Raw genomic sequence first — 23,289 nt, forward strand, 5'->3', positions numbered from 1 at the left:
ACCACCAAACAAACCATAGCAGGCACTTAATGCCGATTCCCTGTGTATCCAGAAAGCCTTTCCCTCCAGCAGTACTACAACACCAGTTCTCTTCACGATTTTTGTAGGAACATGGATGTGTTGAACACAGCCCAAATAACTTGTTGGGATATTTATTTACAGTGGAATGTTTTGATTTTGTTTTCTTCCAGTGGATGCATGACTTTCTGCAGATAATTTCCTTTTCTCCAGATGCATTTTATTCTTTGAATGTGAAGGATATCCTACTCAGCATTTTCCCACCTTTTATCAGCTTATCTCTGCAGTGACTCTCCACAGTGAGTCAGGGAAAGTCAGCACTTTAATAAAGAACTGCATCATTTTTTAGAAAAAGAAGTCTTTTCTTTTAATAAATAATAGTAAACTCAAGCATGTGCAGTCTTGCTATGTTCAAGTCAATTTTAGACAATTGCAAGATTGATTTCAGGACAACGTGATTGCAGAATTTTGATATTCAGCTTCATATTACTGGTGAAAATTTCTGGTCAACAAAGGAAAGTATTAAAAGGATGTTCTCCTTTGTTACTCTTTGTTTTTTATCTTCTTGTTCCGTCCTTTAGGATTTGTTATAGAACAGTATTGAGCCATGGAAAGAGCAAAGTTTTATCCCTGCCTGTGAGAGTAACTGTGTGTTTATGAGCCTTCCTTTGTAACAATTTGGGAGTTAATCCTTGGAGTACTGTTTAGTAACAGAAAGACTTTGATAAAATTACAGTTGATTCCAGAACCGTGGCATTTTAAAATAATGGTTTTAACTTCTACAGTTATCTCTCTGGTAGAAGCATCATTCAATATTTGTCCATTGCATGAAAATATTAATTAAGTGCTTTCTATAAGAAAGTGTTCCTTTAAATAAAAAAGTCAAACAAAAAATAACCAGTACATACAACCTGTAAAAACCAAATTACTTTTAACTAGATTTATTTCTCAGGGTTTTACAGTTGTAAGAAAGGATTTTCACCCTTTTTTGAGGCAACAGTAGAATTTGTATATTTGACTTTGTTTGGCTGCATTATCATGATTCCCCCTCAGAGTTACCATTTCTGGTTCTTGAGATATTTTTAGAGTAATGAGCACTAAGCACTTCTGGATTGCTTATTGCTGTTCATATCACATCCCAAACAAGTAGTTGGAGCAACAGTGTATACAAGTGTTACACCTGAAATTAAATATTCCTCCTTTTTAATTTAACATGTGTCAGCAGTGTGATCAGAGCTGTACAGTACTGGGCATAAACAGACTGAATACCCAGCATTCAGCAATGACTGCTCTGTATAGCCTATGAATAATTCTTGTCTCATACTACAAGGGGAAGAAAAATACTAGCTACAGTAACAAAAGGACTGAACTAATTGAGTAACAAAACTTCACGCATTTTAATAGATGTGGGAGGACTGGATTATTAATGGTTGCGTTGGAGCAAAACACTGCAGTGTCTGTTCCCCTTGAAGCTTATGGCTGTGTGTTTATAATAGCAACCACTTATCCTGAGACCTGTGTTGGAGAGGAAAAATAATTCTGTACCCTTCCTTTTAGTGGCAAGCTACCTCCTCAAAACCTGATGCCTTTAGTTTCAGAGTACCTTGTGGCAGGGACTCTTATCTCTGCCCAGAAGGTTGAGGATGTGGCCTTCATCAGAGTTGAGAAGCTCTTATGTCACTGGGCACTGATGAGGAGTTGTTGGGTCTTTTCCTCTTTTTGCCTCTTAGATGTGGTGGTTGTACCACCAGAATCCCAGCATAAAAGGCCAGTGAAACAATAGCTGCTTGCTTTTGGTGTAAGCAGCTGACAGAACACCATAACTATTTGAGCACTGTTAGTGTGGTCTCAGAAACCTAAAATGGAGGTGAAGTTGTCTCCATCTCTTCCTTTGATTCAGCCATGCTTGCTCCAAAAATGCATCTTTCTTCTAGCATTTGGCTCCTCTTCCTTGCCCACTGTCCCCACTGCCTTGCATTACTGTGTGATGGTGCTTTGCCATGTAGTAGGTCTGTGGCACTACTTTGTGAAAGAACATTTTTAGTAGCGTAAGACAAAAAATATAAGCAGCCTTGGTTTTGATTTTGCTGGTGATTATTTATTTGTAGTAAAGTTTAGTAAATAAGTAAAACAGGAAGATGTAGTTCACTGAGGTGTATCTAGAGATATGGAAAGGGGCAGTATTGCTGTTACTTGAAGTAGTTGCATATAGGTCTCTTGAATTATGCTAGTTGTGTGCATATATATATATATATATATATATATATATATATATAGTGCTAGGTTATATGATTTTTGTAGCCTCAATGGATTGTGTTTGTTTTACCTTTCCTCTTTCTAAAAAACAGTGCTAAGCCTCCTGTTAAATCTCAGTTTTGTTTTTGTCATATTTGTTATCACTTTTGGACAGTCTTCTAATTCATTGAGAAGGTATGAGTGCTTGGTGCTTTGCTGCTGGGTTATTTTTTCTCTTCAGTAAGGTGTAAATGGGATAAGTCTTCTTCTGTCATTTTATACCCATCTTGGACATATGAAACCAATACAATGGTGATGACTGCTAACTCCTCACTTCCATTCATTTTGAGGAGGCAATGCTACACAAAGGACTCAACTAAAGCTCATGTCAAATATATTATTTTTTTTCCTGGTTATAAGGTATCACATAACTTCATAGATGAAAATAGATTCATATCACATATTAATTTGACAAACCTTTGCTCTTTCTTCCTGCTTGTCATCTGTGGACCTGATTTAAGCACTGAGACAAAGAAAGAAATCATGGCATAACTTGCAGCAGTTATATAAATGATGTTAGATCAGCTATATATGCTAACGCTGGCTTCTGCTGTGCTTAAAAAACAGTTTATCTTGGGCTGGTAGGGGTGAAGGACATGTTCTTTGTTTTATTACTGTATTAATATATTGGTGTTGTACTTGACTTTCAGGTTGCATCACAACGCATCAGTTCAGTGGATCTTTCATGCTGCAGCCTGGAGCACCTGCCTGCCAACCTGTTTTATAGCCAAGACCTCACTCATCTCAATTTAAAGCAGAACTTCCTGAGGCTAAACCCCAGCCCATCCACAAGTAGAGCGCTTAGTGAATTACAAAGGTAAAGCAGTATGGTTCTACTACTCTTCCTCTATCCTTGGAGCTGTGATCTGCAGGAACTTCCCTAGAAATTACTATCTCCTCTTGTGGAGCACCGGCCTCACTATAATGCTTCAAAAATTTGTTAATTTTGTATGTTAGAAACAGATTGGCTTTCACAAGAAATTTCATGTTTTTCTTGTAAATAGAAGGATATTTTCAGCCCAAAATGCAATTTCCATAATGTGTTTTTTATCTGCCTACTGAGGCCAGACTGTAGTTCTTCAGCCTTTGAGTCATGTGAGTGAGTGTGAGTTGGCGAGCTGCCCATCAAAGGCAGCCATCCTAGGTAGGAGCAGTACTTGATGTGACCAAGTGAAGAAGTTTTTTGTTAGCCCCCCCAAGCAAAGGAAGCCCTGATTTCATAAATTCAGTCTGGTTCCTGTCCTCCTTCTACTTTGCTCAATCCTAATTCTTCTTTCTTAGTATCTGTGACTTCCAGTTCTTCCCACTGCAGCTCATCCAAGAGTGTAACAAATGGTAGACAGCAGCATGATTGGTGCTCTGAATGATTTAATATATGTGTTCTGTGGAATCAGCAGCCTTTCTGTGTTCACAAAGATGAATGTTCCCATACTGAATATAAAGCTGTGATTTTAATTTCAGTGGTAAGTGAATTGCAAAGTACCTCAGGATTGTATTTGTGGATGGTCCTGTTCAAACAAAATGTTTTAAACCACATTTCTAAATCCATTCCTCTTTGAAAAACAACTGAAAAGTACAAGATGGATTATGCAGGCTGTTGTATTTTTATATCATTCCAATTTCATTTTGGCAAAACAAAAAATCTGGTATAATGAAAAATGAATGAACCCGGCAAGTCTGCTTCACAAACAAAGCAGGCAGCTATTGCAAGACGTTATGAGCACAGTCTGGAGAGGAATTCTGACTGGACTGTGAATGTCAGCATAGGTCTCCAGATAGCAAGTGGAATTTTAGCATAAGCTAGCAATGAACGTGGACAAATAACAAATATCTCTTATTTTAACGACTTCTTAACTTTTGCTTTTTAAATATCAGAAAGTGTAAAGGAGGTACTTGGTTATACTTTGTCTATGTACCTACAGCAAATTTCTGTTTGGAATAGGTTTGGATTTGTCCATGTACCTGCAACTAATTCTGTTTGGGAATAGAAAGCATTGATAATTAATGTGTTGGGCAGTGTTCATTCTCTGTTTAATGTTGTCTTGGTATTGCAGTTGTAGGAACAGCTGATGAGTCTTCCTGATAGTTAACAAACCGCTAAATTTTTTCTTACTAAGATGAGGCTGAACATAAAAGAGTGAAAGAATTCAAAATATAACTCTCCTGTTTTCTGAGATTCTTCTGAGATGAGGAGAATCTAGAGAAGTGGCATATACATGAGGTGGTGTAAAACTGATTGTCTCTCATTCTTCTATGAGCTGGCCCTATTCTGTAAGCAAGTAATATTCTGCTCTGCATCCATTGGTTTGAGCTTGGCAAAAGGGCACGAGGCAGATTGGGAACTTCTGCAGAAAAAAAAAAAAAATTAGGTTACACAGCACTTTTTTGGCATATCTGAGTTGGTGCATCCAGAAACTCCTGCCCTTGATGTTTCCCTTTGTCTGCTTGATGTCCTCCAGCCTTATCTTCACCCAGAACAGGTGCCATCACCCAGACAGTGAGCAGCTGGAGGAAGCTTTTGCCACTGTTTCCATTGCTGTGCCAGTGGGAAGGGCTCTGTGAAGTAGCTGTAGTTCCTGCTGAGGGTTGGGAAAAGCCATGCCCCATTGGTTGTCTTTTGCCTCCATGCTGCGGCAAAAGCATGAGCCTGACCCTGGGGTGTATTCCTGGCCATTCTCCTTCCTAAGAAATACAGAACTGGCTTCTCCTTTGGGTGGGAAAACTTGAGGCGTACTTGTGTTCCTAAAAAGCTTTGAACCAGCTTGACTGCTAGTAAGGCTGCTTTTCTTGAGTGAGTAAACGCACAAATATCTAGAAAGAGGAGAGCACTGTATGTTTTGAAATCATTAATGAAGCCCAGTATCAAAACATGTGTAAGGTGAAGCTCATAGTTCCTGTGAACACACACCTGATTGATTTATTTTTTCTTTTTATTTTTTTCTTTTTAAAACAATTCCATAAAACCATTTTCAGATCTATAGGGGCTGCACAAGGTAAAGCTTCACTGAATAAACCAAAAGTCTTTTTTTGTACACTGTGTTCTTTCAAATCACAGAAAAGCAAGTACAGAATCTCTGCTTTTCTGATTTGGTGCTGTTGGCTTTTCTACAAAATTCTCAATTCCTAAATTGGAGCTGCACATGAGGCACAGCACCACTGAATCAAGCCTACAGGTATTTAAAGCTCTAAAATAGCCATGTGCTTGGATGTTTCGAACAAAAAAATTGGCATTTATATACCTACCCTTCCTGGTATAATTTTAAAGTAAAACCTGATTAGCAAGGCAGTCTGGGAAGTTTTGTATTGCTATAAGCAGCTCTTAGTATTGCAGTTCCTCTTAATAAATCACTTTGGGTGGTAATGTAATGAAAGCTGGATTTCAGGACAAGTGTGTCAAAGACACAATAAAATACCAACTTTTTAGCCACCCACTGAGAAGACTTGCAAGCAGAAGCAGCTGTGTCATAGTAATGGCATGCTGACTAATGCACTGTCATGGCAGGTACAGTCAGGAATGTATTGGGGAAAAAAGGAATTTCTATTTTTGTTTATGCAGTTGCTTCTTTCAGTTGTTAAAATAATATAATTTGTTCTATTTATGAATAAAATGTTTAGTCCTGATCACTACATGGCATCTGAAGGTGTAAAGAGGTGTAGATGTACTTTTTTCCCAGTAGCTGCACTTCTACTTGCTTTACTGTCCACTCAACCACCTTTTGTTGCTGTAGATGATCTGTAGCTGTGAACTTCCATGAATGAACACTCTGAATATTGGAAGGTAAAAACAGCAACCTCTACTTTTTTTCCTGCTCATCAGGGAATACATATTTCATGGTTTGTTTACAAGTAAGCCATCTGAAAATTCATCTCTACTAAAAAAAGTAGCAAATTATGCTACATGTTCTCCCTCACAGAATCCTTTCTAAAACTACAGTAAAGAATGTTTCTCTTTTGGAGAAGAGATTCCCTGGTTGAAATGCTAAGAAGAGTTCAGGCCTGCTAATTTTGCAGAGTACTGTTGCTCTGAGTTTGAGGCAAAAGAAAAAGAATAGATCATAGTCTTTATTTACTGTTGCTCTGTTTCACTGGCCTGAGAACACTTTATATTTATAAGTAATTGTTTGAATTGGTGTTGTTGGAAAAAGTGGTTGGCATCAAGAATATTATTTTTTTGTTAATGTTGAAAAGTAAGTTACGAGTATGTTGATTTTTAAAATAAGACTGTTGCAGAATTAAAAGAAAAATAAGAACAAGAAAAGGGAGATGTAGTAAGACACAAAGTTGTTTTAAAAAGAAATAAAATTATGCTTGCCAGTTTTAGCTAAAGAATGAATTAGCATTCTGATCATGATTGTTAACTGTGATTATATAGATTTTTATCTTGAGATGAGTTGGAATAGTTTCTCTCCCAGAGCCCTTATAGAAATGCACTGCCTTCTGTGGAATCTCAGGTGAATCTCTTTGGGGCTATTGGCAGAAATTTGAAGATGCATCTCTAGATTATGAGAAGGCCAGAGAACTCTGAATTACTGATGCAAGTGTTTCTGAAATGCCTTGCAACTTCCAATCTTTAACCCAGGATTTCAGGCAACCGCAAGCTAAACCCCCCTTACAAATTCACTGTGCAATAAGGACATAATTTAAAATGTAGTCTTTGTTCAGAAAATACTTGGAAGCAAGGGGGACCTAGTATTGCCAACCTAACTGGTATGAACCCAAGCAGGCAAGGTTGCTGGAAGTCAGTGTGAGATGCAGCTTGATCTTGGCTTGTACCTAGAGATTGAGGAGCCGGAGGTAGGTTTCCAGCCTGCCACTTGGTTGGCCTCAAAGTGCATTGAGGTACTGCGTGTGATTATTGCTATTAGAGTCTGAAACTGAGGTTAGTGGAGAAAGTTGGATGTTTTGATGAATGTCAATTATATATCTGCCCCACAGGGGCACTGCCAGTAGATGCACAGGAAAATATTTGAACTTTCTCCTTTCCCCTGCCACTTTATTTTGGGGGGTGTATTTTTGGGTTTTGAGTTGGTCATTTTTTTCTTTTCTTTCTTTTCTTATTGTTGTTACAGGGCTTGGTTATTTTGGTTTCTTTTTTTGGGAGGGTGGTTAGTGGTTTGGGTTTTGGGTGGGTTTTTTTGATACTCAAGTGAGTCCTAATATGTGGAGCATGCTAACTTTGCTTGTTCCATGGTGTGTGAAGATGTGGGGAGTTTCTTCTCACGACTCTGTTGGTCTCGGAGAAGATGAAACCTTACTTTTATATAGTTTCTTCTCTTTCACTTGAAGTCAAACAGTGAAGTGCAGCTATCTAAGCAGCAGGGCAAGAGGAAAGGTTGGCATGGTATTGACAACCAAAGGTCTACTAGTAACAAACCCCAGGCAGTGCTCGCTGTATTTTATTGCTACACTTACTTTCTCATCTCTGTAGCTTCAGATTTTTTAAAAATATTTGTAATGCTAAAGATGGCACTTAAGAGTTTGTTGTTTACATAATTTCACTGCTCTTGTTTTATCCACCTTATAAAGATGTTAAAGAAAGTGTTTGCTTTTGTTAGTGCATCTTTCCAAACCTTCATGACTGTGTTCTCCTTAACTCCTGCGTATTTTTGTGATCTCAAGAAAGTCCCCTTGTGAACACCCAGTAAAAATCAGTGATATTTAATTAAAGAAAAATTAAATTATAAAATTAGGTCTCTGCAAACAACTAAGTGAGGACAATTACAAAATTAGTGATTTAATGCCTGAAACACAATGAATTTTTTTATTTTATTTTTTAAATTGGAACAGTGAACTTAATAGTGGTATGAGAAAAATAAATGGCAGTAAGATATATGCTATAAAAATAGCATTGTTAAAATAGTGTAGTCTAAAAGTAGAAATTGCACTTGGATTAATTGGATTCACTTTAGCGAACTGTAAGCTAAGTACAGCAGTCTCTCTTCCAAGTAATATTTCAATAAGTTAACATATTTATGGAATCCAGTTATTGTGTATCAGTCTCCAATTTGCTTGTCTAGTTTTTTTGGATATGGCTTCCAAAGTAAGAGTTTTCTTCTGAAGTAGTTAAACATGTTTCATTTTGGAAGTCTACCCCTAGTTAATGCTTTTGTATTTCCATTATAAATTTCCTGTAGAGAATAAGTGAATATATTTTCACTATTTTTTCCTAAAAATTTTGTCCTTCCTCTGAGGCCAGTCTTTGTCCCCATATGAAGCAGTTTGTGGCAGGCATGTGTAGAAACTGAGAACTGCATTGTGTAGTAGTGTAGGTTCAAGTTATTTCAGCTAACAAAACATTCACTTGGTTCTCTTGTCTTTACTCTTACCTACCATGTAATATAAGAAAAGGTTTATTGTTGTTAAGTTTGGACGTAGTCTGAATTTGACTTAACATCTGATTATTTGTCCATTTGAATTGTCTTACTATTTTAAGGCTTTTGCAATGACACCTTTCTGGAAAGGGAACGCTATGACAATATTTCTGGCACTAGGCTAGCAGCTCCCTTAGGCAGTAAGGCCATGGAGGGTAATTCAACACAACTGCAGAAAGGGAGTAAATTGAACCTTTTATTTCCAAGGAGGAAATTGCCATGGCAGAATTTTAGGGAAATTCTCTTTGTTATTTTGTGGCCAGAGTAGCAGGTGTTCAAGATGGTGTGGCAAGTTTTAGTTTGGTTCTAAGTCTTGTCACAGCACTGCAAGGCAAAACACCATTGTTCTGCTCAGAAATGGTGCTGAAACTGAGGAACACTTACATTGATGCTTGAAAACAATGCGGAGCTTTAACCACAGCAGTCATGAGAGCCCAGGTTCTGGAGATAGGTTTGGAAAAGTGACTGCTTTCCTTAAACTGAGTTCTTTATTAAGCCATGCCTTCCCTTGCAGGTGTAGTAAAATACTGCTTTTTAATTTTTTTTCCGTAAGAGTAGGGCAAGACTAGTTTTGTCAGATGACCCTGTTATGGCTGGATTTCAGTGATGGTGTACAACCACCAGTTGGAATACACTATTCCCCTTGCCCCATCTATAGTGGAACACAAATGCTGTACTGCTTAATGGAAATTCCTCTGCTGTTCACACTGGGTAGATCTGAATTTGAAATTAGCCTGTCAGTCAGTTCATTGCTTTGCTGTGATACAAACTCTTCTTGTTAGTCCCTCTCCTTATTTTTCATATGTCAAACTAAAACCCTTCCTGAAGTGGCAGCTTCAGGATTAAATAAGTGGGCAGTTTTTGGCTCAATTAGGGCAATTAGTGTTCAGTCATATTGCATGTTTAAATCCAAGGGTTGACATGTCAGCATTTTGCTCTAGCTTAAAGTAGGGCTATTTTTGTTCAGCAAAGTGAGTGTTTATGTATTGGCCATTACAGTAGAAAGCTTAGTAAGCTAACTGAGCTTAGTGTATTGAGAGATGCTGTTCTTCATTCAGGTTGACTTTTACGAAGAGATAACAAAGTCTGGAACTGTGGAAGAAGGACGAAAAGCATATGTATGGACTTGATATGAGGTTATTATACTGTCATGCATCAAATGAGCAATGTTGTGCCTTTTTTTCTTTCTAGCTATGCCATGTGGGCAGCATTGTTGTGTGTGCCTGCTTCTGATAAGAGTAAAGATTTGGATGTGAGAAAACAGCAAAGATATTGCTCTGTAAAATCTGTTGGAAAGCCCGATGCTTTGCAAACTCAGCCGCAACAGAAATTGAGTCTGTAAAATACTTCTACCTTATTTATATTGATGTGTTATACAAGTGATACTGGTGTGATTGACTGTAAATCTGTGTAGATATAAGAAGTGCAGTGAACAATTCAGCATTTTAAATGTACAGTGTGGCAGTGGTCCACAACGGAAGTGCACCGGCATGTTTGTGATATGGATAGTATGAAGTGAGTAGCCAAAGATGAGAGGTAGACTTAGATCTTAACTTTGAGCAAATGCCTGCTAGTTTGGCTCAGTAATGTTCTGCACTTCACAGTGCTCCATGAGAAGAAATATTACTTTACCATTTTCTAAATGAACATGTTTGCAATGGGGGAAGAATATACCCCTTTCTGGCCAGCTGTATTAAGTTAGTCTCTTAACTTCAACTAAGCTATGGTGTCTATCTTCAGCATTTCTGTAAATGTGATTCAGCAATGAACTTTCATTTGTGGTTTTTTTGATGTACACTTCCATGTGCATTTTGTACGCGTTTGTCCAGTACTGGATGTACTATTCATCCTCACTTACACACTACATAGATCTGTTAACCAGTTCAGTTTGTGTCCTGAATAGTTACATTACTCACCAAAGACCTTTAATTAGCACCCATTACAACATATATTAGAGTAGTAGAGATGTAATCCAGATATGTTGGGTAGAGGAAGCTTTTTTCCCCCCCCCTCCTCTTTGACCTAGGGCAGTTATGCACAAGAATGTGTGCAAGAAACCTTGAAGCTGAATATGACACTGGAGTTACTGTATTTCTTAGCTTCCTTTGCTACCTGCTGCTCCAGTCTTCTTTCCTTTGTTGGTTTGATCTTCTGTAATTTTATCTCAAGATTGTGTTTGGGATTCTCTAGTAGATTGTCTAGGGGACAAAAGCTCTGAGACTGTCCTTTTGAGACTACAGAGCGGTACAGGTAAAGGCTGTAGCCTTGGTGTGGTTGTTAAATGTGTTAATTCTTCTTTCATGGTTGACTTGAAAATTGGAAAGGTTACATTTTGATGTTTCTCCAGCAGCTGAGTTATTTTGACCTAATCTTCCCGTTTTTACTTTTTTTGTACTTGCCTAAATGGGAAAAAATATTCTAAAGGCTCAGAGTCCAGTGCTTGGAGCATTCTTGTTTGTATTTGCAGCTAACTGTGAGGATTATGTGGGACAGCTGTTCCACCCCAGAAACACCCCAAATTTCAAGGTATATCTGTGCCCTAAATCTACAGTTATCATCAAGATAAATGCAGTGTGTCTCAGTTCTAGGTTCAGTATTTTTAAGTCTTTTCTCTCAAAATAGAGGAGTATGACAGTATAGTGTTTTAAAAGGTGCATACTTATTTTTCTGGCTAGCAGCCCTTATTAACTTACTCTTGCCTCCTTTTTAAGTTACAGTTCTCCCTTTAGAGATAAGACTAGTCATTGTTTCTGCAGAGAAGCATTTTTTCCCCTGCAGCACTAATTTGATTGCAAGATTTCCTTTAGTCTTCACCTAACTGTTCCAAACTTCTGCCTCCAGGATGGCACAGGGCATTCAAAATTTGTTATAACTCTGGCAATGATTTTTCTATTTTTTTTTCTCCTGCCATCATAGCACCAAAATACCACTAGAGAGTACAGCATTCCCTTGCTTGCTGCAAGCCAGTGTAAATGCTATATGTGTTTGCAACCTGCCTTTGGAGGTCAGCAGCCCTCACTGAAGTACTCACAGCTCTCACAAAGGCACTGCTTACGTTTCAGCTGAATTTTAGTCAGTGACATGAGTTTGATTTAGGCAATACTGAAGGTGTGTGCCAGTTGATTGCAGTAGCTGCTAGGGATTTTTCCATTTTGTTATTAAAACTCTTCAGCCTTTTAATGCTTGACACATTTGCTTTCCATGTTTCCTGGTTGTAGAAGGACAAAGTTGTCTGAGGTAGGAATGGGTTGATGCAAAGCCTATGGATACACTGGCACATGCTGCTGAAGATTACTTTTATGTGGAATAGCAGCACTCATGGGTGCAGTTTTGCTTACATTGCCAAGTTATATAAAAGTCTGCTCACAGATATAAAGGACTTGATCCTTAATGAAGGGAAAATTAAGTCCAGATAAAATGTCCTGGTATAAACCATGCCAGAAAAGAAACTTCCTCCCATCTATCGGAATCTGACACAGATCTTTCCATTCATCCTTTTACTTGGCTTTAGGCACACCTCCCAGTGGTTGTCAGGCAACCATAATAATGTTGCTGAACATGCAGGCTGGCTAATTGGATTGTCCCCTTCTTGGTTTTTTCGGTTTAAGCAGTTTTGGTAGTTTTTAGTAAAGCAAACACATGCAAGTTGCTTTTTATTTTGGCTGATGGCATAAACCAAGGGGCTTTAAGAGTTCTGTGACATGTCAAGGACAAAATTTTGCCTCTGTCACTACTGAAGCTGTGCTAAATTCTGTTTTAATTCAACACATTTCCCACTGGTATTCCAAACAGTCTATTCTAATGAGAATTTTTGTTTGGAAGGCAAACATGAATGGTCCTGAGTACACAGGTCACCAGCACCACAAAAAATTAGTGTTCAAATAGTCTGAGAATTTCCTGCACCTTGTAACCTGGGTCACAAGAGTAGTTTTACTACCAAAAAGTGGGTTTGGGAAAATAGCAATGCTTTAGTACAGGGTGAGATGCCACAGAAGTGAAATATATAACAAGGATGACAAGGGATTTGTTCTTTGTTACACTCATTGGAAAATGCATTTAATATGTTGTTCAGGAGGGTTTGTTCCTCTCTGTCAGCTTAACATGAGTGAACTCTTATAAGTGGTTTTGAATTTGAGTGTCTGGTAGTTTCCCAGGTTATTCTGATCATATACATAAAAATGCATGTGATTTGTATTTACATAATCAAACTTGCCTTATATTAATCATTGCAATTAGTGTGAATTACTTCTTTATTTACTTTATTTTTTTCTTATCTCATTTTAGATTCACCAAATTGAAGAGCCTTAACCTTTCGAATAATAATTTAGGAGACTTCCCACTGGCAGTCTGCGGTATCCCAACCCTGACTGAACTCAACGTGTCCTGCAATGCCCTCAGAAGCATTCCAGCAGTTGTAGGTGAAATGCACAAGTAAGTACTTTCTTAAAACTTCACATACACAGCCTGACAATAACAAAGGGAACAAGCAGTTTCATGACACTGCATAGTGCTATGAGAAACAATTTAAACTTACTGGGTTCTGTCAGAGCAGACTGGCTTGTAGATCCATATGGAAGCAATTGTGGATGGAGGGAAAGCATGCTTTGTGCCTCAGAGCTCTTCCAGTCTCCAGCATTTGACACAAAGGTCACCTTCACGGTGAAGAAAATATTTTAACCCTTCTTGCTTATGTTCTTCAGCTGTCATACAAATTGCAGTTCTGGAGATAGAGCTGTCTAACAGCCTACACTTCATAGTTGCCAAAGCTTTTAATTATTTGGTGGATATCTTCTGTAGCACGTTACAGCATTATTCATTAACATTTTTCTTTCTGCTGCCCTTTTGTATATTGTATGTCACTGTAACTGCAGATTTGTGTGTTTGAAGGAAGGAAATGTGATTTAACAGGTCACTCACTTTCTTCACTCTCCCTTCCCCTCTTCTAATAGCTTGCAGACATTTTTGCTGGATGGCAACTTTCTCCAGTCCCTTCCTGATGAATTGGAGCATATTCATCAACTCAGCTATGTGAGTCTGTCCTTCAATGAGTTCACTGACATTCCTGGAGTGCTGGAGAAGCTGACTGCCATGGATAAGCTGTGTATGTCAGGAAACTGCATAGATACCCTGAACCTACAGGTGTTAAAAAGGATGCCTCATATTAAGCATGTGGATCTAAGGTAGGTGTTCAGAAAAAGGGAAGAATAAGTGAGCCTAAATTATTTGTGTTAAAATGGCTGCTCCTTGGCTGTCAGAATTGCCTCTGGGTATAAATCTCTTGTGTCTGTCCACTGAACCATGTTTTTGGTGGTGTTATGTAACTGCCAGCACTTGCCGTGACTTAGCTGTGACTCTTCTTTGAGGAAGTCGGAGCACTTAGGGGGATCAGTAGGTAGAAAAATTAGTTTTTGGGGAAATGAATGTTTGCAGCAAAGGATCAAACAAAACAGAGCCTGGGATGCTTGTGATTCCTGCAATTTGTGTTGCTGTAGTGTTAATGCAATAGACATGATTGTCCCTGATCCAAAAACCTTCTATCTGAAATGTTACAGATTTGTGAGGTGAAGAAAAGGGCATTGAAGAAGAAAGGGCAAAAATAGATATTTTACTATTTCTTGGTGTGTTAAAAGGCCTTGTCCACCATGAGTAATTGATTTTTATTGATACCCTCAGAGGAGTCCAAAACGATGCTTATTACAAATGGCTCTGGTATGAGGTGGTTCTCTATTGTAATGGTCTTTGGGGAAGACAGATTCTGCAATCAGCTGGTCAAGGCTCAATTTAGAGCCTGGACCATGAGGTCCATATAACTTTGAATTTTGGAACCATGCAGTTAAATCTAAAGTAAGATAAAACTCATTTTACTGTACTGTCATGTAGCTGTCAGTCTAGGAAGGGCCAGCATAAGTTTAGCTGAAATAGGTAGGTGAATTCTGAAGTATTTCTGGTAGGGTTAAAATATGTCTGTATTTAAAAGCAAATAAATTTGCCTCAGAGAAGGGATCTTATAGCTGACCTGGCCATGAGTTCCAGTGGTTCAGTTCCAGTCCCCTAATTGTCTGCTGCATCCTTTCTGCACCTAGCAGTGAACAGTGGTTCTTTGTGGTGCTAACTGAAATAGTAAATACTGTACTTGCAATGAAGTGCTTTGCTTCAGTGAAATCACAAGGAAGCATTCTGCTTGAAAATTGAAAATAGAAAAGGTACAGTGGTGTTGGAAGGGACATATTACCCTTATTCTTTTAACTGGAAGATGTGGCTACTCTAAAACCACAACTGTTACACAGAGAGCAATGCTTGGATAGCAGGAGCAACAGGAGAACTGCAAGTATTGTCATTTGCTGTAGACAGGGCTCAGCTGGCTTAGGGGTCAGCAGAAGTTACTGTACTGATTTTAGTGTTCTGCTCAGAGCTGGGAATTTGAAACTGATCTCTTTGGAGTGCTCTGCAGTCTTAAACTGTATGGGGTTATAGATAATCTCATTCAGTTACAACTTCTGGGGAAGTTGCTGAGTATTAGCAGTATCAATGCACTGCAGTGAAGATGTGTAAAACCCATCCTCTTTATCTGTCAGACCCAATCATCTTGGATTTTTGCTTTGTTTTCTTTCAACACGCGTTTTTAGGTCTCTGAATTTGCTTGCTGTAAAAAATGGAGAGACGAGAAGCGAATATATGGGAATTCATAAGTCTCAGTTTGGCCTTTCAATAAGGCAAGGGTCTCCAATACATGCTGGTTACTTGTATGTGTGCTGGATTTGTCCAGCAGATGATAGGCCAGCAAGAACTGTAGAGGTTTTGTTCTTTTCCAAACTATTGGGCACAAATAACATCTTTTATTTCTATAGGCACAGTAACAATAATACTTAGCTTCTTGCAGGGCTTTTCATCAGTAGCTTTCAAAGTAGTTTTAGAAAGGAGCTTGGTGTCATCATTCCTTTGTCATGATGGATAAAGCTACAGAGCATAGCTATCGTGCTTTTCAAAGGATTAAAACCATAACAGAACAAAGGGAAAAATACTAAAAATCAACCTTGATCAGAATCTGAAAGCATGCTAGTTTAATCCAGTGCAGCTGATTGATTGTAGAGTGAGCAATGGTTTGTCAGCAGGAGCCTGCCATATAACTACACCTAATCTCCTTTTTTTGTTTGCAAGATTGAATTCAATTAGAAGATTGGAGGCTGATGAAATAGATTTTCTGCATCATGTGACCCAACTGGATCTGCGAGACAACAAACTCGGGGAGCTGGATGCAACAGTTTTTAACAATGTGGAAGTGTTACACTGTGAACGGAATCAGCTGGTGACCCTCAAAATCAGTGGCTATTTTCTCAAAGCTCTGTATGCTTCCTGCAATGGTGAGTGCATTTTCAGGGCAGCTGTGGTATTGTCATTGTACCTGGTTCTCTGTGAGATGCTTATGGAGTGTAGTGCACATAATCAGGAGGTCCTTGACACAGTCCTAGATAAAAGGCTTTCACATGTGCTGTGTAATGCTGCTGGCAGTTCTGAGCTTTGGAACTGTCTTCCAAATAATAACACAATTTGGAGGTCTATGGACTGTAAAAATCTTAGAAATTCCTTCTCTATGTCAGTAGGAAGGGAGAGTTCTTGAATTTGTCACTTGGTTGTATTGACGTGTTGTTCTTCTAAAGCCAGTAAGGAATTTAGTACTTTTCAAGCACTGAGAAAGTTTGAACAAGTAGCCATTTGGGAGACAAACCAAAACTATAAACTTTTGCTCCTCCCTTTAGCTGCTTACCCTGTCCAGAAGGCTGTGAAATTCATAATGGTAACTTCATTTGCTCGTATTTGATAATAAAAATAATGCAGCCTTCTTCAGCTGCATAACTGTGTCTCTGTGTTTCATGAACAGAATCTGTTTGATCTGTCTCTGGAAACTGTATTACTTAAAATACTCAGTTTGCACCATGATTTTTATCATTTGGAGTAGTTCATTGTGGAATAAAGAAAATGCAAAGTAGGAGAACATTTGATGAGCAGTCTGAACTACCTTTAAAAGGCTGTCATCTTGGCAATATCTAAGCTTGCACCTTCATTAAGTATTCATGCCAGGATCTTTGTAGCTGAGAAAAGTTAACATAATCTGAGCATGTGCTGTTCAATGTGGGCTGAGAATCCAAGACAACCCATGTCTTGCAACCAACTGCCTATTTGGTCTTCCTGTTCCTCCTGGCTTGTCCTCTCATTACCCTTGGCCACCTTGTTTTCATCTCATTTTCCAAAGAAACTACTTGTTAGAGTTGCACTTTAGTTGATTTTTCTGTAGGTTTAAATAAATGTCTGTTTGGGTTATGGGTTTTTTTTTAAACTTAGCACTAAGCACTAGCTACCTGAAACCTTAGGATATGAACTATATTTTGATTGCTTCAGTAATAACATTACTATCTGTAGTTGTGTTATGAAAGATCTGTAAGGCTGCCTGCAACTGGGAGCTCCACATGCATGCCAAGGCTTATGTAATGTGTTGACAAATACTCTGGATCTTGCCATTCCCTAAAGGACTCTGGTATTCTGTAACTTGCTGTTCCAGAGTGGGGAGGTTCCCTTCCCATGCTTATATCTCAAGTAACCAGTGAGAGAAAAGTAGAGCAGTTTTGTGACAGAGGACGGTGGAGGTGAAATTACAGCTCTTGTGACAGAAATGTTAAAAATGAGAATTTGCCATGAAACTTTAAAAATTCTCCAGTTTCTTGTCCCTGTTCAATTATACAGTGTCAGTCATAGCAAGTACAAGGTAACATAGCAAATGTACTAAGACATAATAAAGAAACAGGACTCACAAGGGGTTCACAAAGGTCCAGATCTTCAGAAATTTTTTTAGGTTACTGATGTGGTCTGAAATCTCTGGGTGTTAGGTCTTAAAATAGTTCTTATGGCACAGTCATTTAAATGCAAATCTTTATCATCACTTTTCTTGTTACATATATTTTTTCCCCTAGAACTTGTTCACCTTGATGTGTATCCAGTTCCTAATTGCCTGGCTTATATGGATATTTCTAGGTAAGAGTATGTTTTTTTCTTGGACCTGTGAAATATAAATCAAAGAGACTTATGGAACAATGAATTTCACTGTCATCTCACTAAGTGGGAATGGGGGTAGAAATTGGACCTTGGGATAAGAAAAGACAAATTTTCAGAGTTAGAGGATGCTTTTTTCCTGCTGGTCATTTCTTTCCAGTTTCCTTTTAATAGATTTGCTCTTTTTGAAATTACTGCCCAAATCAAAATTTGTATTTCTTTATAGTTAGAGTTTCCATGATTTGAAGATTTCCTGTCTTACGGAGTTAGAACATGATGATTCAAATGCACACCAATCTGAGACTTGTTCAGAAGTAACTTTCTGGATATGTCTGCATCGTAAGCCCAGCATAGGTGATGGTTTGATAGTTTACTCATCAGTTTGGCAGCTCCTCATAGTTCTCTGCAGCCCTGGCTGCTGCATGGATGTCTGCAGTTGCCATTTGAATGTATATATAAATTTCACCTTAATGAGAGAGGCGGGATAAGGGAAGAAATGGAAAAGGGGGTGTTTTAGTTTGTTTTAGAGTTCCAGGAATGATTCAGGAAAACATTTATACATGTGCTTAATGGCTGTCTTATTTAAGAAATTACTCATCTGCATTTAAAGTGATAATCTCATTCATTAAAAATCCTGTGTAAAGCACTCATGCTGTTGAGGGTGATCATAACAATTAGTGAGCCACCTGGGCTAGTGGCCTTCAACTTGGAAGTTTCATCAGCCCTCAGTTACTCACATTGTCCTAAATGTAACACACTTGTGTGACTAAATGAGTAATTTATTGAAAAGCACTCTTTGAAAAGCTGTTTCTTCCATTTTTTTGTTAATGAAATTGGTGCAGAATGCATTATTTTGATCAAAAAGCCCTTTTTGTGCTTCATTGCAGTGATGGCATTTGTAACTAAATGGGTAGGGTATCCTTAGCTTTTTGGATTTTGGGAAATCCGTTTGAGATCAGAAAGGAAGCTGTCTGAGAAGAGGGGTTAGGTTACCATTGCATATTTTGATTGAGGACTATTGCAGGAATAAACCAAAGGATACGAGTACATGGTTGATTTATATTCATGCTTCATGAGCATCCTATTCCTGAACTTCAGGTCTGCGAGTGCTTTGATGCCCAGTTTGCATCCATGTATTCTGACAGAAGTAGTCGTTATGTGAATGCATTTGCACACAATCTCCTCCATCTATCTTGTGCTTCTAATTTTTGTCTTTAAGACAGGATACAGGAGTGCCCCACAGTGCCTATTTGCATGTTTTTGGTGCAGTATTTGGAAAATCTTGCCTTCAAGACATTAGTTTCCAGAAGGGTTAGTTTCTGTAAAGATAAATGCAAAAAAAAGCAAAACGGTTGGCTTGAAAGATATACAAAAAAAAATTTTGCTCTGTTCAGTGAGATAGCAAAGATTGGTAGAGTGAATTTCGTTGTATTTGAGAGATTGAAGAGATATTTCAACTGTGTAAGGTGTGAATATCTTCTAAGGAACATCTCAGAAATTTTTTCTGCATGGAGAGATTTCATCTTAGGTACTCTGATATTCTTAATACTCCCCTGGTAATTTAGAAGCTTTTTTTTTTTTTTCCTATTTTCTTAGTGAGTGCACATGTAGGGAGATAACAATGCTGTTAGCTTTCTTGCCCCTTCACTCAGGATCTGACTGCACTGGTTTTGCCCTTGCAGAAGGACGAATGATACAATCTCACAGGCATCATGCTATGTAGCAGATTTGTTTCCTGCAGGTATCTGTATCTCTCTTGAGGCTGTATTCTTAATAGCCTTTACATCTCAATTATAATTTAGTTCCATCTCTTTGTGTTCTTTATTCTTAGAAATCACCTGGAGAACCTGCCTGAGTGGGTGTGTGACAGCAGGAAACTGGAAGTGTTGGATGTTGGCCACAATCAGATACGTGAGCTGCCTGCCCGGTAAGTCATGCAGACCAGTTCCACAATGGGGAATAGGCTAAACAATTCAAAAATAATTGCTGAGTCAGTGTTTAGCTTGTTCCAGGGACTGTCAGGGCCATTTTATCTTTTGTTTGATATTATTTTTACCTTGTGGGGTGTTGTCATGCCTCGAGCTTCCACCCAGCCTTTCTTCTTTTACTTTCATGCGGAGAAAGTAGTGCCTTTGAACTTTGAAGCTGTTCATGTGGCTCTTCAGGCAGGAAAGCCCTTCATTTTTAATACTGAATATTACATATTTACAGCCATAATTTTACATGACAATTTGGAAATCCAGCACTTGTAATTTAGTTTCAGTGATGCTTGGGGACTCCAGTTCACAGCGCTGTTTGAGGGAAAAAGGGTTTAAAAGAAGGGAAAGCCTCATCAAGCAAGTAAACTCCTGCAAGAAGACCAGTTGCCTTCACTACCAAGATGATCTCTTTTCTAGAAGTCTAAACTTAAAATAGATAAATATAAATGATAGAAAAGAAGTTGAGAAGGAAGCAAAATAGGAGTTGAGTTTAAATAATAAATGAGTCTTGCTATTATTTGTTCTAGAGAGAGCTGTCTGTTTCAGGTGAGTTATACTGATTACGTGGGGATTTTTAAATTCCTGCCTTCACTGGAAGTTGTTCTGTACAGTTTGAAGGAGATGTTGCAAAAGATGATGATGTATCATGAGCTACTAAATCACATAATAAGCTGAGTTGGAAGGGACTCACAAGGATCATCAAGTACAAATATTTTCCTTAAGGAGCTGTACAACACAGAAAAGCATCAGAAACCAAGAATGATATTTTTTTTCTGGGTCAGGTGAATGTGTAAAATGGTGCAAACTTGTCCATTTTAGTGTCAGAATTGAGAAGATAATAGATTTCAAATATATGGGCCGAAGAGGATGTGAGGAGATTTACCAAGCAAACTAGCAGGTTTATGTGCAGACTATTAATCCCTCTGTTTTTTCATGCACACACACACACACACAGAGAGAGAGAAAAATAAATGATGCTGTGCCTACTCAGAAGGTGGGGGTGCAAAAGTTCATTTTTCTTTCATTTGCACTTCATAACAGCCAGGGCTTTCAAGTCACACCGGATATCTCTGGGAGATTAATGATTAGCTGAAATTAGGTACAGTCAACATCCCACTTGTCTCTCCTGCCATCTTATCATTAACCCCAGGAAATAGCTTATCTTTGAAAGTTCTTCTTTGTAATATATGTCTAGATAGCTTAGCTCCTAATAAGTCAGTTTAGTTTTCAGGTCCTGTTCCATTCAAGAGGCAGGCTTTTAATATCTGTTAAATTTTCGGGGTAGTTTGTGTCTGGACTCAAATGCGAATGGCTCAACATGCCTAAGTATCAAGTAAATGCAAGTAAAAGCTCAATGAGTATGTTCAGGTACACTGCTCTGTGCTTTTTTTTATATATAGAAAACCTGTGAAGTGAATCAGCAGGGCTCTCCTAGGAGGCTGCTTGTGACACTTAAACACAAATGTTCAAGCTAAACACAAATGTTCAAGCCTTGAGTGACCACCATATTCCTGGTAGGATGAAGATTGCATCTGATCTAAACAAACTACACTTGATGCTGTGTGTTTGCCTCTTGAAACAGAAAAATAGTCCTTGAAGACAAAGAGTTGAAGCAGTTGAGATAGAGGTTTCTGTACTAGCATTTGTCTCAATTAAGGAAAATGGGAAAATATCCCCTGGACTGTAATGCAACTGTTTTAGCTTTAGAAGTACTGAAAAATAACAAAAAAGGTAGTGGGTCTTAGCTATGCAGGACAAATTCATAAAAATCATGGTGCCAAAGAGAAAGGAAATGCTTCAATTAGGAGTTGCCAAAATTATTTTGTTGCCATCAGTGAATAGATGTTTGTTCCTTTTTGTCTGTTTTTTTTTAAAGATCTATCTGTATTCAACATTGTGTTCTCTCAAAGAGTTGTTTAGTAAAGGAATTGATAGAATGCTTACATCAAACCATGTTTTCTGAGAAGATGTGGATGATGAATGATGTGCTTGTCCTTGGAATTTATTGATTTCACCAAAACTTCCAGTGGGAATTGGGCAAGTGGGAAGCTTCCTGTATGGAAGCATCCTGGTTCCCCACCCAGCTTGAGAGCTAGGCATGCCAGGCTCATCAGGAGCTTTTTTAGTTAAATGCTCTTCAACCTTTTTTCAGCTACCCCAAATCCTTCAGTGCTTCAATGCTTTAGTGACTTGAAAAATAAGGGAAAGCAAATTAAAAAAAAAAAAAAAAACCAACCAAAATCTCCCAAAGATGTACTAAGGTCTTCTGAATTACCGAAAGAGAAAATATCTGAGGATTTTAGCACAATTTCAACTTTTTTTTTTTTTTAATTTTAAAATGGTGCTGCCCCCACCCATCCCAAAAAAAACTCCAAGGGAATATTTTTTTCTGTCAATCAGTTCTGTTTTCTACCCTGATATTTGGTGTTTACAGTATTAGCCAGTCTCAAAAAATAGAATACAAAGGCAAATCTATAACTGAGAGATTTTTCGAGTAAAAATAGAGCAAACCAAAAATGGTTAAATAATGAATACATAATAGATAGGGTTATCACTTTGGTAAGTCTTTTCACCCTGTGTTGAGCCTTCTGGAATGATAGGGCTGGCTGTTGACTTGTATGCTTGGTCATAACTCAGACAATCCGGCCAAATGAGATAACTGCTAACACTGGCACGCAGATACTGAGAGTGACGGTATCTGTCAAGGGGAAAATACTTGGCATACTTGATTGATGATTTTGGCGCAATAATCCCATGACCTGGTGCATTGTAGGGAAGGGGCTGGGAGGCTCGTTATGTGTATTTGGGTCATTGTGACAGAGGGAAGAAGATTTTTGCTTTAATGCTGAATAATTCAAGAGTGATTGAAGCAGGTCAGCATGTTGCATGGGCTCGCCAGATTAAACAGTACAGTAATAGGCATGTAAGACAGATATAAGACATGTGGCAGATGAAGAATAATCTTTTTTTCTTAATTTGCTGAATGTGGTTTCTGTTCAAAATTGAGTATTGCTCTATTTTTGATTTCTTTAGGTGCATAACCTCATTCCTTTGTTTATTCCATGAATTTAAGCTATACTGTTTGAACAAAACAGCTATTTTTCTCTTTATGTTGCCCTCTTCTGCCCTCCCCTTCTCCCCAGCCCCACAAAAAATGGAGCAGGGGGTTGGGACTCCAGGTCGTCTATTGGTTGTAAAAACTCAAGAAAGTAAAGCCGATTAGATAAATTTCATTTGCTGTAGAACTGGAAACGAGGCTTTATGTAAGTCTGGTATTAACAGAAAAGAAAAATTGTGGGGGTGGGGAATTGCATTGGATTATGAGTCAGCAGATGATGAGTACAGCACTATAAAGCTTGTGGGGTGACTGGTGATTTCACCCCCACTTCTGAAGTGCTTGCATTAGCTAAGGGGATCCCACATGTGCAGATTTCTGCAGCCTTTGTTAGCAACTACCTCCTTCACTGTCGTGCTTCTATGTTAATGTTTTATGCGGTGCCATAAAATAACCCTTTGTCACTACTTTCACTCCTGAGTCATCTGTGAACCTCCTTCGCTGTCTCTGAAAACCTTTTGAAGAA

At 38.3% G+C, this 23,289-nt stretch overlaps 1 protein-coding gene across 2 annotated transcripts in view; it reads left to right on the forward strand.

Moving 5' to 3' along the window:
- The window catches only part of PHLPP1 (PH domain and leucine rich repeat protein phosphatase 1), a 135,709-nt gene that overhangs the window by 87,024 nt on the left and 25,396 nt on the right, over positions 1–23,289 (forward strand). For both annotated transcript variants that reach the window (XM_021530550.3, XM_085571158.1), the window contains exons 4-9: positions 2,964–3,130; positions 12,969–13,115; positions 13,634–13,864; positions 15,843–16,045; positions 17,651–17,711; positions 19,561–19,656. In XM_021530550.3, coding sequence (XP_021386225.3) covers positions 2,964–3,130; positions 12,969–13,115; positions 13,634–13,864; positions 15,843–16,045; positions 17,651–17,711; positions 19,561–19,656 — 905 coding nt within the window. The remainder of the gene's footprint in view (positions 1–2,963; positions 3,131–12,968; positions 13,116–13,633; positions 13,865–15,842; positions 16,046–17,650; positions 17,712–19,560; positions 19,657–23,289) is intronic.

Source organism: Lonchura striata, chromosome 2 (genome assembly GCF_050655825.1).
Source record: "Lonchura striata isolate lonStrDom1 chromosome 2, ASM5065582v1, whole genome shotgun sequence".
Classification (NCBI taxonomy): domain Eukaryota; kingdom Metazoa; phylum Chordata; class Aves; order Passeriformes; family Estrildidae; genus Lonchura; species Lonchura striata.